This window comes from Anomalospiza imberbis, chromosome 7 (genome assembly GCF_031753505.1).
Source record: "Anomalospiza imberbis isolate Cuckoo-Finch-1a 21T00152 chromosome 7, ASM3175350v1, whole genome shotgun sequence".
Lineage (NCBI taxonomy): Eukaryota > Metazoa > Chordata > Aves > Passeriformes > Viduidae > Anomalospiza > Anomalospiza imberbis.
The window spans coordinates 7,328,090-7,341,954 of NC_089687.1; the positions used below are offsets into that span (position 1 = coordinate 7,328,090).

At 38.2% G+C, this 13,865-nt stretch overlaps 1 protein-coding gene across 15 annotated transcripts in view; it reads left to right on the forward strand.

The window, feature by feature from the left end:
* NCKAP5 (NCK associated protein 5) overlaps nucleotides 1-13,865 on the forward strand; it is a 450,570-nt gene that overhangs the window by 324,654 nt on the left and 112,051 nt on the right. For all 15 annotated transcript variants that reach the window (XM_068195225.1, XM_068195221.1, XM_068195224.1 and 12 more), the window contains one exon: nucleotides 9,961-10,110. In XM_068195225.1, coding sequence (XP_068051326.1) covers nucleotides 9,961-10,110 — 150 coding nt within the window. The remainder of the gene's footprint in view (nucleotides 1-9,960; nucleotides 10,111-13,865) is intronic.

A 13,865-nucleotide genomic window follows, 5' to 3' on the forward strand; every position in this document is an offset into this window, starting at 1 on the left:
TGGATACTCTAAGTGGAATCTTCCCTGATTACAGATCACTCAAAGACTTGAAGGGGTTTTAACTCATTTTGACTTTCTGTCAGTGTGCAGTGATTGAAATAGATGAGGAAGAGAATTTGTTGTATGATTACAATTTAATATCGTTCTGAAATTGCCCACGTGAGCACTAAAGCTCAGGACAAACATGGTACAGTCACACATGGGAGGTAAAAACATACACAAGTGATACAGGCACATTTCAGGTGGCCTTGTTGGCCCCATCAACCCCTTTTTTTGTCCGCATGGTTTTGTGTTATTCAAATGTGGAACAGTTGTTGTGGCTGTCACTTCTAATTTGCACAGCCGTTGGTGTCAACAGTTCTTTCATGAGAGGAAAAACTGTAACCATTGGCAATATAATTTTATCTTAACACAAAAATATACAAGCTTATTGTTCAGGCCATTGATATGTAACATTTTATAGATAGGGACATGGCCATGAATTGGAAAAAAGGCACTAGTTGAATTTCCTAGCTAAAATCCACATAGGATTTTTAATGTGAACTTCTATTGCAGAAAGAGGATCTATATCCTTAAACATCTGTCTCTGGAGTGGAAGTGCCCACAGGGGACTGCATGAGCCAAACCTCCTAAACTACGAAAGAGTACATTACTAGGTAAATATTAGCAGATTAGTGTCTCACAGAGAAGGGCAGAGAGGAGCCATCCTCACTCTTGGGAGCTCCAGTGGGAATGCTGGGATGTCAAGGACAAAAGCATTTGCTGTTGGACTGCTTTTCCATGCAGACAAATCCAGAGCTAGCTCAGTCACAATTTAATACTTTATGGCTTTTTCTAGATTTCCACCACTGTGCAAAGATTTTGATAATTTTTTAACAAAATGAGGTTGGATTCTCTACCCCCAAAAGAGGGTGATTGTGCTTCTGAGACACTGTTCAAAATTTCAGTTGTGTTGCAAAGAGTTTTCCCTTTTTGGTTGTTTGTGATACCAAAGCACAGCAACGGAGTTGTGTTTAACACAGCAAAGTCTCATAAGTGAAATGTGCCATTCCTGTTTATCAGAAAACAGGGTGTTCTTTCCCTCCCAGATTCATGGAGTCACAACATTTTTTGTTTTGGAGGAGACCTTAAAGATAATCTCATTCCACCCCCCTGCCATAGGAAGGGAAACTTTCCACTAGACAGGTTGCCCCAATGCCCGTCCAAGCTGGCCTGGGCTACATCTCAAAACAAAGCACTACTAAACTAAAGAGAAAGCAAAGCAAGGACGTCCTGTATTTACACAAGGGTTATCCACATATTTGATTATATCCCATCACCCACACTTTTTGCCTGACTCTGGCCATCCTTCTTTCCATCAGGGGTTGAGAATGCAATGCCAGTCCTTGAAGTACCAAGTTTGGTGAAGGATAGATGAGGTCTCCAGATAGAAATCTACATTTTCACAGTGTACAGGTGCCATTACACTACCACTTCAATCCATCACACATCCTCTGGGTACCTACAGTATCAAGAGGCCAAGACTGACTGATTTGATGGAACTATTTGATATTACACTGACCATAATTCTAGTTTACATTCCCCTCTTCTATACTGTGATTCTGTCTTTTGCTGTATCTTTCTTCTGGTTCTAACTTTGGAAATGAATCCACAAAAGTCACCCATCGCCTGGACATGAATGTTCCACTTTCCCCAAACAAATGAATTTATACATGGTGGATTGCTCTCTCCCTACTTCCCCATATCCATAAAAGACACTGTTCATAATGCATTTTGATGTTATTTCCTTGATATTTTACAACCAGCAGAAAGCAGCACTAGTTATTAAATTTTAAGAAGTTGAAAAAAAATCTAAAATTTTACTTATTTTCTGAGGCAAAAAAAAAAGGGAGAGTATGCTGAATTTACAGTAATTCTGTTTTTGAAACTTATTTTAAAGCACTCACTTAGCAGTACACCAGTAAATTTATTTTGGAAAGTGTTCTTCAGATCAGGAAAAGTTAAAATAATCTGAATTACAATAACATATTTGAAAAGTTGAAGTTTTGATCTAATCTGGAATGATTGTTCCTACATCTTATTTTTGCATGAAGATGAATTCTGATTTTCTTTCAGAAGTTTTCCTGACAAGGCTGGGAGACATAAAACTGTTCCCTGGCACTTACAAAAAAATTACCCGAGAATAGAATAGTATACTGGGTTTTTTTCTTCCTAATCCCACAGGTAACTTCTTAGGTCAGCTTCTGCAATTGTGTTTATGGTGAGAACTAGTCAGTTAATACACTGATCTCATTCCAAAATACTGTGGAAGGAAAATTGGCTTATTTCTACCAACTTAAATCCAGAGTCATTGTTTTTGCCTGAATTGCTGTTACATAAAATTTACTGAATTTAAATTTCAGAATAGTTTTGCTTATTTCTACTTCAGTCAGAGAAAGGTATTTGTCAAGTGCAGTTACTGTAATGCCTACAAACCCCTTCACAAAAGTTTAAATGCTGCATACAGGTTTCCTGGAAGGAAAGATTATTACTTTAAGTATGGTTCTATAATGAACCAATTCCTAAGAGAATATCTGCATGAACAATCATGCTGAATATTATTTATTCTCCTGTTACCTTATCCAGGTATATGAAGAAGGAAAGAAGCGTCTTAGAAAGTTTTTTTCCTGCTGGTAACTCTGCTAATCAGTGTGACTGAAGGTTTTCATTTTGAGAAGGAGCCAGGAGCACAGGAGCTCCTGGACACTGCCCTGCCACTGCTGTGCCTGAAGGCTGGCCTGGCAGAAGGGTCAGTCCTGATTCCTGCTCTGGCAGGGCCTGAGTGGCTGTTGGTCATGGGAATATCCATTCACTAAGGACAGGAGCTGGCACTGGGACCTGGGGACAAGAAATTCCGTCTCCTCCTGCTGATCTGAGGAGTGCGCTCCATCCTCAAGTGCACTCTGAAGGTTTTCTGCTCTTACCCTCCTTTCCAATCTGAACTTTTTCAAAAGAAATATGTTTTTGCTGCATGGAGCGGCCAATAAAAGCATCATTGGGAAATTTATTAATGCTACTGCAGAGCTGTTCAGCAGGCATGATAGCTTGTACTGGCGGGGAGTGTTCTGAGTGGAGAATAATGTGGAGAACATTTAGATTGATACACGGGTGGAGGGAGGCACCTCTCAGAAACATAAAGTATGAACTTGCTCCTCTTATCCATCACAAGTGTTTAATCTAGGGAACGCTGCTGCTCGCTCTGCTTACTTTGTAAGTGAAATCCAGAGATGAAAAAGAAGAATCTAATATGTTTTTCTGACAAGGGTAATGTTAAATCACGAACAATTTGGGATGTTTCTGTAAACTTTTGTGATATGTTGCAGTCCTTTGTTTTCCTTCAATTTTGGTCAGCTTGTTCTGAACAAAAGCTGTTAGCTAAACAAAAATATATTATTATTACACTTACTGATGTGCTGTCTAAAGCAAAGCTATATTTTAGTCTCCCCTTCCACTGGGAGAGAAGAAAGCAAGAGAAAACAGCTGAGTACATAGATAAAAGCAAGGAAGGTAAAGCAGAAGTCATATTTGTAGCCTTATACTCAAAGATAATGTCAATTGCATATAATTTTAGTTGCATTTCATTTTTTTTTCATATTGTAACATGTTTGATCAGTTATGATTTGGCTTGTGTTTTTTTCAGGCCTGGGTTATTGTTTTTAATTGGATTCCTATTTGGAAATAAAGAAAAATATTTTTTTCAAGTTGCATATGGAAAGAAGTATTCAGATCACAGAGATATCTCTGGTTACTCTTATACTGAGGGTCCTGCAGGACACACTTACTTCACCTTAGACTTAACATATGTGTCTTTTACATATCTCAGGTTTTGCTAAATGAAATTGGTTATAAAGCATATCAGAAAATACTGTGAATTTTCAAGGGATATATTTAGGAAAAAGAGAAAGGGTGAGGGAGAAAGAGGAACAAGGTGACACTGGAAAACAAATTTAAACTTGTTGGAATGTTAAGTCTGTATTGCTTGGAGCAATTTCTGCCTTTTTTCAGCTTATGCAGTCAGACTGAGCTATTTGTGCATAGCTTGAGGCTGCTTTTTTAATGAAAGTACAAATAAACCCTCATCTACAGCTTCTATCTTCATCACCAGTCTGGAAATTCTTATTTTATAGTGCTCCCAGTGAATAGTGTTGAGCACCAGGAGGTCTGCACTGGAAACAGTGCTGAAAAGACATCATCTTTTACATCAAGACTGTAGAATGGTCTTGCAAGGAAAAGCGTTCACAATTTTTAAATACACTGTTGTGGTTTGACTGCAGCTGGCACCCAAGCCCCACACCCCACTCCAACAGGATGTGGAGGAGAAAATTGGGAGGGTAGAAGTGAGACAGCTCATATATCTGCATGAAAAATCACACTGAATATCATTCTCCTATTACCTTACCTAGATATATGAGGAGGGAACAGCTTCTTAGAAAGGTTCTTTTTTCCTGTTGGTAACTTTGCTAATCAATGTGACTGAAGCTTTTCATTTTGAGAAGGAACCAGGAACACAGGAGCTCCCTGCCACTGCTCATGGGTTGAGAAAATAATAGTTTAGTAATGGAAATGTTAAAACAACAACAAATTGTAATGGAAAGGAAAAAAACAAAGAGAAATAAACCCCAAGAAAGAGAGGTGATGCAATGTAAGCAGTTGCTCACTCCCCACTGCCTGATGTCCAGCAGTCCCTGGGCAGTGGGCCCTGGCCAGCCTTCCCCCTCTATATTGCTGAGCAGGATGCCATATGCTCTGGGACATCCCTTGGGTCACTTGGGGTCAGCTGTCCCTGCTGTGTCCCCTCCCAGCTCCCTGTGCTCCCCCAGCCCCTTGCTGATGGGGTGAGGAGCACAAAAGCCCTGGGGTCCATGTAGGCACTGCTCAGCAGTAATGAAATGTCTTGGTGTTGTCAACACTGTTTGCAGCACAAATCCAAAACACATAGCAGTGAGAGAAAAGAGCTGTACCCCAGCCAAAAGCAGTGCAAACATAAACAATTCTGTGCGTGGATCTGAAAACTGCAGTTTGGGTTTGGAGGGAGAGTCTTGGTTGTAGAAAGAGTGCTAGAGTATAGTGTAGTGTACTCAGATCACCACCTTCAGTCACTGAAATCTAAGATAACTGTTCAGTAAATATCTTAGAAGGTCCTGTGGAAGCACACCACAGAAAGCACTAAAGTGGTTTGAGGTATTGAATTTTCAGCATAGTTTGGGTTCCACATAGACTGGATTCTTGGATGCCTGTTACCACTGCCTCTCTAAAGAACAATTAATAGCTGCATTGTGAATATTTTTGATTTTTTTCCCCTCAGTTAAGTGTTTATGAGCAACCATAAGCACTGTTTAATTGTATGTCCTACATTTATTTTATTCTTGGTCGATCAATGTGTGATGAAAGTGTGGTTTTGCAAAATTGCAGGCATGACTCTCAGAAGAATTTGAATTTGCTACCATTGTAAAGCTTTTGTCTCTAATAATTTTCAGAGTTGAAGAATTAAAAGGAATTCAGAAAAGATGATCCCACTCAGGCATCACAATCTGACACCCAAAATTGAAATAGAGATCTTTTGTATCTGAGGGATCCTTACTGCATTGCATCTGAAAAAGCTTCACTTCTCTGAAGGACCTGTGCTTATCACATGAAAATGATCTTTAGCTTCTACAAGCAAAGATGTCATTTCTAATTATTACTTATCACTTTCCAGACAAGCAATTCCTGTCATCCAACACTCACTGGGAAAATCAGCATTTCATAGATGTTGATCTTTTTTTATTCTTGTTTGGTTCCATCAGATTTTTGTCAAATGTGCTTGTGAAAGAGTGCTTGTTTATAATCAGTGCTCTAGATCCCAGATCTAGTTATATCAGTATTAGATTATGCTGCCTTGTATTATTATGGCCACTTGTCCAGTGCCTAATCATAGTTTTCACTGTAAAAAAGAAATTCTAGAATAATCTTTGCTAGCTACTTATTTTTTTGTTTGTATCTTCTGATGTTTACTCTTCTTGGTTTGAGATTTTATAGGTGCAAATTGAAATATTTTTAAGTGAGCTCTCTTTTTTTTCCCTCCACTTTTCCATGTGTGTACTGTTATTCCTAGAAAGCATCTTAGAAAGAAGAAAGGGCTGATGGTACTACCAATAAAACTTCTAAAGTGACATAATTTCTGAAATAATAGTTAAGAAATAGCTGGCTAAGTATCCCTTTGACACTTCTCTCTTCCTTGAAAAGGTGACAGTTCTCAGGGGAAAGACATCCCAATGACTAATTGTTAGGTTTAGCAGCCTTTTGCCTTTCTTGGGATGAAGAAAGAGGTAATTTCTGAAACAGGCACTTTGTTCTCTTATCTTTTGAAAGCTTCTCTATGATCTTTTCTATCACTGTAGTTACTCCCTGTTTATCAACAGTGAAAACACTTTCTTGTTCAATATTCTGAAAGGTAGATGGAAGAGAGAAGAGAGAAAATTTGCTTTACATTCCACAGATTGCAGTAACTTATCATTTGCAATTTCAGGTGGATTTCCTGCTGTCTTAATATATTTTTCTTACTTTATTTATTCGTGGAAAGAGGGAATGTTATACTGCTCTTCCCTAGTTCAGCTAACTGAAATCCAGCTTTCTGATAAGTCTCAGTCAGGGCACGGCATTTTACAGCTTCATAGATCAATGTCTTTAGTGATTTATATCCTTCCATTGGTCCTGGGGAGCTTGCCATTCCTGGGCTGCAGGGACTGTTTCCATCCCTTGTTTTCCATTGGCCACGGGGCCCATGGTGTTTCATCAGAGGGTTCATCATCACTGGACTGCTTGTTTCATTTATGGAGCAAACTGAATATTTAGAAATAATTGTCAGGGCAGGATGTCATTTATGATTTGCAAAATACTCTTGGTTTCAGAAGAGCAATGACAGTTTAAACCAGCCTGAGAAGCTTACACAATGTGGAACTCGATTGTAAGTTTCTCATTAATTTCTGTAGGAAAGGGTCTACAGCGAGTAGCATAATCCTAGTTTCAGTAAGATTTGAATTTTTAATATTTTTATTTTCTCTTTGTTGACACAGAGCATTAGAGAAGTAGATGAGCCTTTTCTGCAGAATTCTTATCAGGCTGTTGTGTTTGCATCCTCTCATGGTACAGGCATGTGTCTTAAACTCATTGGTCTGGGGAGACCCAGAGTGGAGTTACTGCTTTTCTTTTCTTTTATCTTTTTTTTTTTTTAATAGCTGTTTTATTTCCAGAACACCATTTCCAACTGTTACCTTTTCCCAGAAATTAAACTGCACTGTTCTGCAGGACAGCACTTATTCTGCCTTTGCTGGACTTTGCACCTGGGGAGGATTTTGTCACTCAGTTGGAACACAGCCTGCCTGTGACTGTGCAGTATGTGAGGCATGAGCAGAGACTGCTCAGGAGTGGCAAAAGATGCTCTTTATTTGAGATCACACAAGAAGTGGAGGACTTCAGGGAAAGAAGGAGTAAGCTGCTTTACTCCATTGTTTGCTGCCTTCAGCATGCTCACTCCAGAGCCCTCTGCAGGATTTGTCCAACATCCCACAGGAGATGCACATTTCCTCTGGCAGATCTCTGCCCCTTCCTTCCTCCCCAGCACACAGCTGCCTTTGATATTAACAGATTTTGCACACTCAAAAGGTTTCTGTCATTCTAAAAGACTTTGTCACCTCCCTCTTTAGGGATTTGACTCTTTACAAATCCCTGTTTGCTTTCTGGAGTGTGGATTTTCCACTCTGCCCTCACTGGACATCACCCAGGTAGAACTGGTGAATGTGATGGGGCAGTGCCCTCAGCCCATGGTATGTCTAAGCACAGTTTCTAAGGTTAGAAGTGTTTTCCTCTGTTCTGCACCTTTTCCATGGCTGGAATGCTGAAACTCATTTATTACTGCTCAGTAGTAAACTGCTTTTGGAACTATGTGAGCTGTACTTCAACACTCGGCAGGGGTAACAGCAGTAAGTGTCATGAGGCATTCAAAGGCACGTCAGAGTGAAACAGGATGTGTGTTCTGATTATGCCACTAGTGTGCAAAGTTCATCTAATTTTGTAATTAGAAGATGAACAGGTTACTTTTTTATGTGGCTGAGATTTACTCTGTGAGAAGCTGCATTGCTCCACTTTCTGTAATGAAATGTCATAACCTGTGCTTTCTTCTACTTGTCCTTTGAAATTGCTGCCCTGAGTTTGTGCAGGAAAGGTGACCCTGTGCATGTGTTTATGTTTTCTTCTATTGTTAGCCACATCCAATTCATGTCACATCCCCTCCTAAAAACAATAGTTTGTATTTGAATTACATCAGAGATATACCTTTGTCATTTCTTTCCCCTGAGTTCATTGCTTTATCTCAATGCACTCCTTAGGGCAACTTGAAGCAAAAACGGTTTAATGGCTCTTTTTCAGATACTTGATTGTTGCATCAGTGAGTAGCAAGCACGAAAAAACAAAGCCCAAGTACTATATTTATGTTTCCTTTGTGATCAGGGTAGCAGAAATGTTGGAAACTTGATGGAATAGCTCTTTGACATCTGTGTTTTGGGGCTCAGAATGAGTTCTTTGCTTCATGGTTTGTGTAAGGGTGTTCAGTAATTAAGCCCATATTATACAAAACTAATTCTTGATTAAATTTTTAACACAGTAATAGTCAATTTCTAAGCTAGTTAATATTTTAAAAAGACATTGTGAATGTGATCCAGACTGCTGATTTTTAATTCAGTTACCTATATGGGGTTTAGTAAAGATAATGCCTTGCTATTAACTCTCAAACACTTGTATTTGCACATTATTCAAGCAGGATCAGTTCTTCATGAAGATGCACACTTTCATGCTTAGACAGAGTGCATGTTGTGTAGTAGTTATGGGGAAAGCACCTCAGTTCTGGGGTAACTCAAAGATCATGAATGTCTGAGCTTCTGTACATAATTATCAGAAAGGCACACAAAGACTAGATGCTCATTGAAGGAATTGTCTAGATTTCTTTTGCCACCCAGTATTTATGTTGATTTACCTCACATTTTCCGTTCTCAAGCTGTTTGTGAGTTGTCAGACTGCCTCTGCTCATGCAGTTAGAGAAGGTGGTTTGCAAGGTAGAGCCAGTCCCTCCTGCGTTGTGCTCTGATGATGGTTCACCCTCGACATCTCTGGAGTTCTCTTTCTTCCCCATGTGCTCGCCTTGTCATTTTGGGCAATGTTTTGCATTGCCTGCTTGTAGTCTTGGTGTTTTCTTTTTCTGTCTCACTCTGTCTGTGGACAGAGAGCTTGGACAGATAATTATTGGAGTTAGCAGGATTCGCTGTTCAATCCTCTGATTTCTACAGAGCTCTGGTAAAACTCAGCAGCCTCTCAGCAGCTGCAGCTGGTAACAACTCAGGCTGACTGACTAGGAATAGAGTGGGGCGCTTCTGAAAGTTTTGTTGTCAGTCTCTCTCCAGTTATATGCTAGAGCAGATCTTAAATCAGTATTCATCTGGTAGCAGCTTGATCCTCAGCCCATTATTTAATAATTCAAATATTAGCTCTAGATGAAGAAGGGTGAAAGACACGAAGTGTGAACATATGTTAGCTTTTCCTCAATAAACTGCTTTATCTCTCAGTGGCAAAATGCTGCCACTGAAAGCTGGTATGTTCAATGTTCATTGCAACTTCTAAAGAAGAAAATGGAAGTTATTAAAGAAATGACAAGTTCTGAATTTTAAAAATCTGAAGTAGAAGTAGCAGTTAAGTTGTGCATACACTTGCAGAATTGGCCTAGCATGTGTCACAGAGCCTTCATGACTCCACTTATTTAGTACTTTAATCATGTCACTAGCAACTTCCTCTGTCTTTTTTTCCTTCATATACATGGTAGAATTGGAGATATTTGCATAGTTAACTTCATTTGCACCTGTGAGTAATGACATTTTTTAAAAATCATTTCAGGAAAAGCTGTCAGAAGACAGTAGGAAATGTAAAGAAGGCATGGAAAAAATTCACACACAGGCAGATGAAGATTCAAGAAGTGAAAGCAGCAGCACTGAGGACGAAAAGGAAAAAACAAAATTGCTCTTGGAGCGGTTGAAAGCTCTGGAGGTAAGAAGCACAAGAGTTTCATACATAAAAGACCACCCTCCTCCCTGCCTCATTCATTTATGGGCACTGAATCACCCTGTAGTATTAATCTAATCTTTCACAGTTCACCTGATTTCATGTTATGGGGTATTTTTTTCACAATTCATTTACCAAGGGTGAACAAGAAGCTTAGAACCACTAAAAGGATCCCTCTCTAATGCTGAGCATCACATATCTCTAAAAGGAACTTAATACATTATTTTAATTCCTTTGAGACCATTTAATAAGAAAAATTGCTTTTACTCGTTTTGTTTCAATTATTAATATTGCAAGACTAATATAGGTGGTTTAACAACTGTCATAAAACTAGTTTTGCTCCAGTGTAGTTTATTGCTCAATTTTTAATTGCTGGACTGCTTGCTTGGGAGAGCTCAGGCCTTTTTACTGCCAGGCTGTGGAAAATCTATTTCCTTGTGGACCTCACGGAGAACTGCACACTCCACATTTTGAGTGCATTTCTGGAAAATTAGGATCTGCAAAATAGTGCACCTTGTGGTAGTTTCTAACTAGAGGAGAAGTTTCAAAGTTTTCTAAGGCAGCCATGGACAAGGTGCAGGTAAAACTTTAACCACAATATACACAAACTTATTTTGTGCTCCTTGATAGAAGCATGGGCTTCAATGTCTATGGAAAAATGAGACTGCATGTTTTAGTCTAATTTTTCACTGCTGCAAAGTCATGATTTTCACTTTTGTAGTGTGTCCTCCCTTCTCCTCTGTTCAAGCATCTATGTAGCATTGTAGGTATGGGTAAGTGATTGCCTTAGAATGATCTGAGTGACATTTTGCCTGTGTAAGGTGTTGGTAGACAATAGATTTATCACTAGCCCTATACATCTTTTGTTTAATTGTGAAGGCCCTTTTACATGATAATTTTTGGGTTGAGTTGTACTCTGACAGATTAAGACTCTGGATTTTTGTTCTTGAGGACTTTGTTAAAAGTAAAATATGAACAGTTACAGTCAGTCCTGTTAGCATCTAAATACAGTATCTGAAATCTCAAAGGTGTGGGCAGTTTCTGCAATTTTACTTTAAAGGCTTAGACTGTTCATAAAATAAACATGTATAATATGAAATAAATCTAATTTTGCCCTGGGGAGAAAAAAACACATGCTGCTAAGTGTTTAAAATAGTAAAACTCTAAAAAAAGTGTACAGTTTAATATCGTCTTGCTTTACTTGTTGATGGAGAATGACTGTAGGTTCCTTGTGGTCTTTTATTTCCAAAATATGCATGATTTCTGTTTACTTTGCCTCACTCTTAATCAGTCTGCATGACATTTGCAGTTCTTTATGTCTTCAGTTGGTAGGGAGGTGTTCAGTAATGTCACAGCCTTTATCATTTGTGGCAAATTGCCCAGATAAAGAAAGTAGCACCAAGGACAGGCAGGATGTGGTTGAGGAAGGGCAGTGGAGCCCTCTCCTCACTGCTGGCAGTGCTGTGCAGTGCCTTGCTCAAAACCACGTCTGAGAATGCCAGTACTTCCAGGATTAATCTACATAAGGAGTGTAAGGAGCTATCAAAGGAGAAAGATGAGCTCCAGGGCCAACATTAATTGTGATCCAATATAATCAAAACAAAGCGTTGTTAACTGTGTGTTGTTTAACATTATGTATTTTTGCTGCATTTTTCTCTTGAAGAGTATAAATTGTAGTGTCAAAGACTGTAGGGTTTATTAATTAAGAGACTTTTTTAAAAGTTATATGCAATTAGCTGTTCTAATTCTTTACTATTTTCAGACTAATTATTCTAAATATTTTATTAGTCAATCTAGAAAGGAACAAAAAAATTACTGTTTGTTAGTTTTTTGTGCTGTGAGTGTCAGGATCTTTAATCTTACTTTACATGATTAGATGTTACTGAATTAATGGAATCAGAAAGGCTAATAAAGTGCTTACTAGAATTGGTCCTCCATCTGTGCCCTCTAGAATCTGAACACTGCCTATAAACAGAAGCTGTTAAAAGTAATAGTCAGAGTGTGTGACCTAATCCATTAATGTCTATTAATATAATTTCATTAATACCATCACTGGTAAGAAAGATTTTGATATCTCTTCCTATTTGTTTGTTACTCAGCTGTAGCACGTGACAAGCTGCTCTGTTAGGGCATTGTAGAATTATTTCATCCTCTTCCTCCTCAGCTGTGTTCACTGGCCTGTTGCTTGGGTGAGCTTCTCTTAAAGTCTCTACAAAGGCACATATAGTAGAAATTTACATTTATACACATGTGTGTAAATGTATTTGACAGTGCACACCTAAGGAAAAGCCTGCACAAATGGTGTGAAGTTCTTATTCTATAGAAGTTCAGATCCAGCAGGTATTTTTTGTTCTGGTTAATACCTTCTCTTGGCTGCTCACACAAAATGTTGGGTAAATCTGAGCTAATTTTCCAGTGAATGAAGTACCAAAAGAGAAAGGCTGTCCACCAGCTCAGGGATAAATGGGTAGCTCCTCCAGATACATGTACAATATAACAGATTATTTAGCTCCTTTTGTTTGGAATGTTTGTATGGGAAAATCATTCCTGTTCCATACACAGAGCAAATTGTTTCTGCCCTTCTTGGGCTACTGACACTGTAGATGTGAGGTACATGGGGGTTTCTGTGGATGGGAAAAAGCCTGTAGTCATCCTGGTCAGTTGGATCTGGAGCAGGAAATCTAAGAATAAGAAAAGGGGCAAGGCTTCATTTTCACAGGACACTTTCTTTAAGTAGCTTCCTTATCATGGGAGTTGTATTTAAAATATCTTCTTTTTTTGCTGTCAATTGTATTGCCAAATAAATTTCAGTAATACCTTTTATGTTTTATTAACTACTGTTTATCCTAGATAAACTAGATACTGTTTATACCTAGATACTGTTCTCACTGAACAGTACAAATCAGTATAATAAAGTATCTTTGTAGTCAGCCCAAGTGAAAGCTATCATATACTTTGATAAGAGATATCTACACATATTCTCCCATTGCTCCTTTTGCCTATATTTTTTTACATCCTTTATCATTTACACCAAATTCTATTTCCACTTTGCTGATTGATAAATACCGTACGTTTCTAATCAAATGGAACAGATGACAAATAAAAATGGTTCACACCATCTTGTGTCCCATTTTACACAGTTGAAATTAATTGTGATTTCCTGGATATCAAAATTCCTTTATGCCTTCAGCATTTTTAGTTGGCTGCTCTTGAAATGCCATTTAATTTACTTCAGTAGTTATGATCAAATGCCTTCTAGCTCTTACAAAGAAAAAAAATAATTCTCTGATATCTTCTCTGTGTATTTGGAGTGCTGCAAAAATGAAATATTAATGAAATGTGGTGAATAGCATATGAACTCTGTGGTGGAATTTCTTTTTTTTTAATTCTGCCTTCATTGCCAGAAGAATTGCATTTTTTTTAAATTGTAGCCAGAAATATACAAAAAGTATAATATATTCTGGACGTGCATCAACCCCCATACAGCAATTCCAGATTTTTTTCACCATTTTCACAATTACAGTAAAACAAAAATGTTATCTTTCCAAAGTCACATACATACAAGTTAGAGATTTTTCACAAAGCCTTAATTTGCTCTCCTGGGTGTGTTAGGTGTTATATGGATTTTCATTTCAAGATTGTCCACTATTTCTTTTTTCCAGCAATAACAATTTACACATTTACAGTCCACAGAGGGAAGCTTTGAGAAAATTATATATTAGACAAACAGTGTCTGTAGA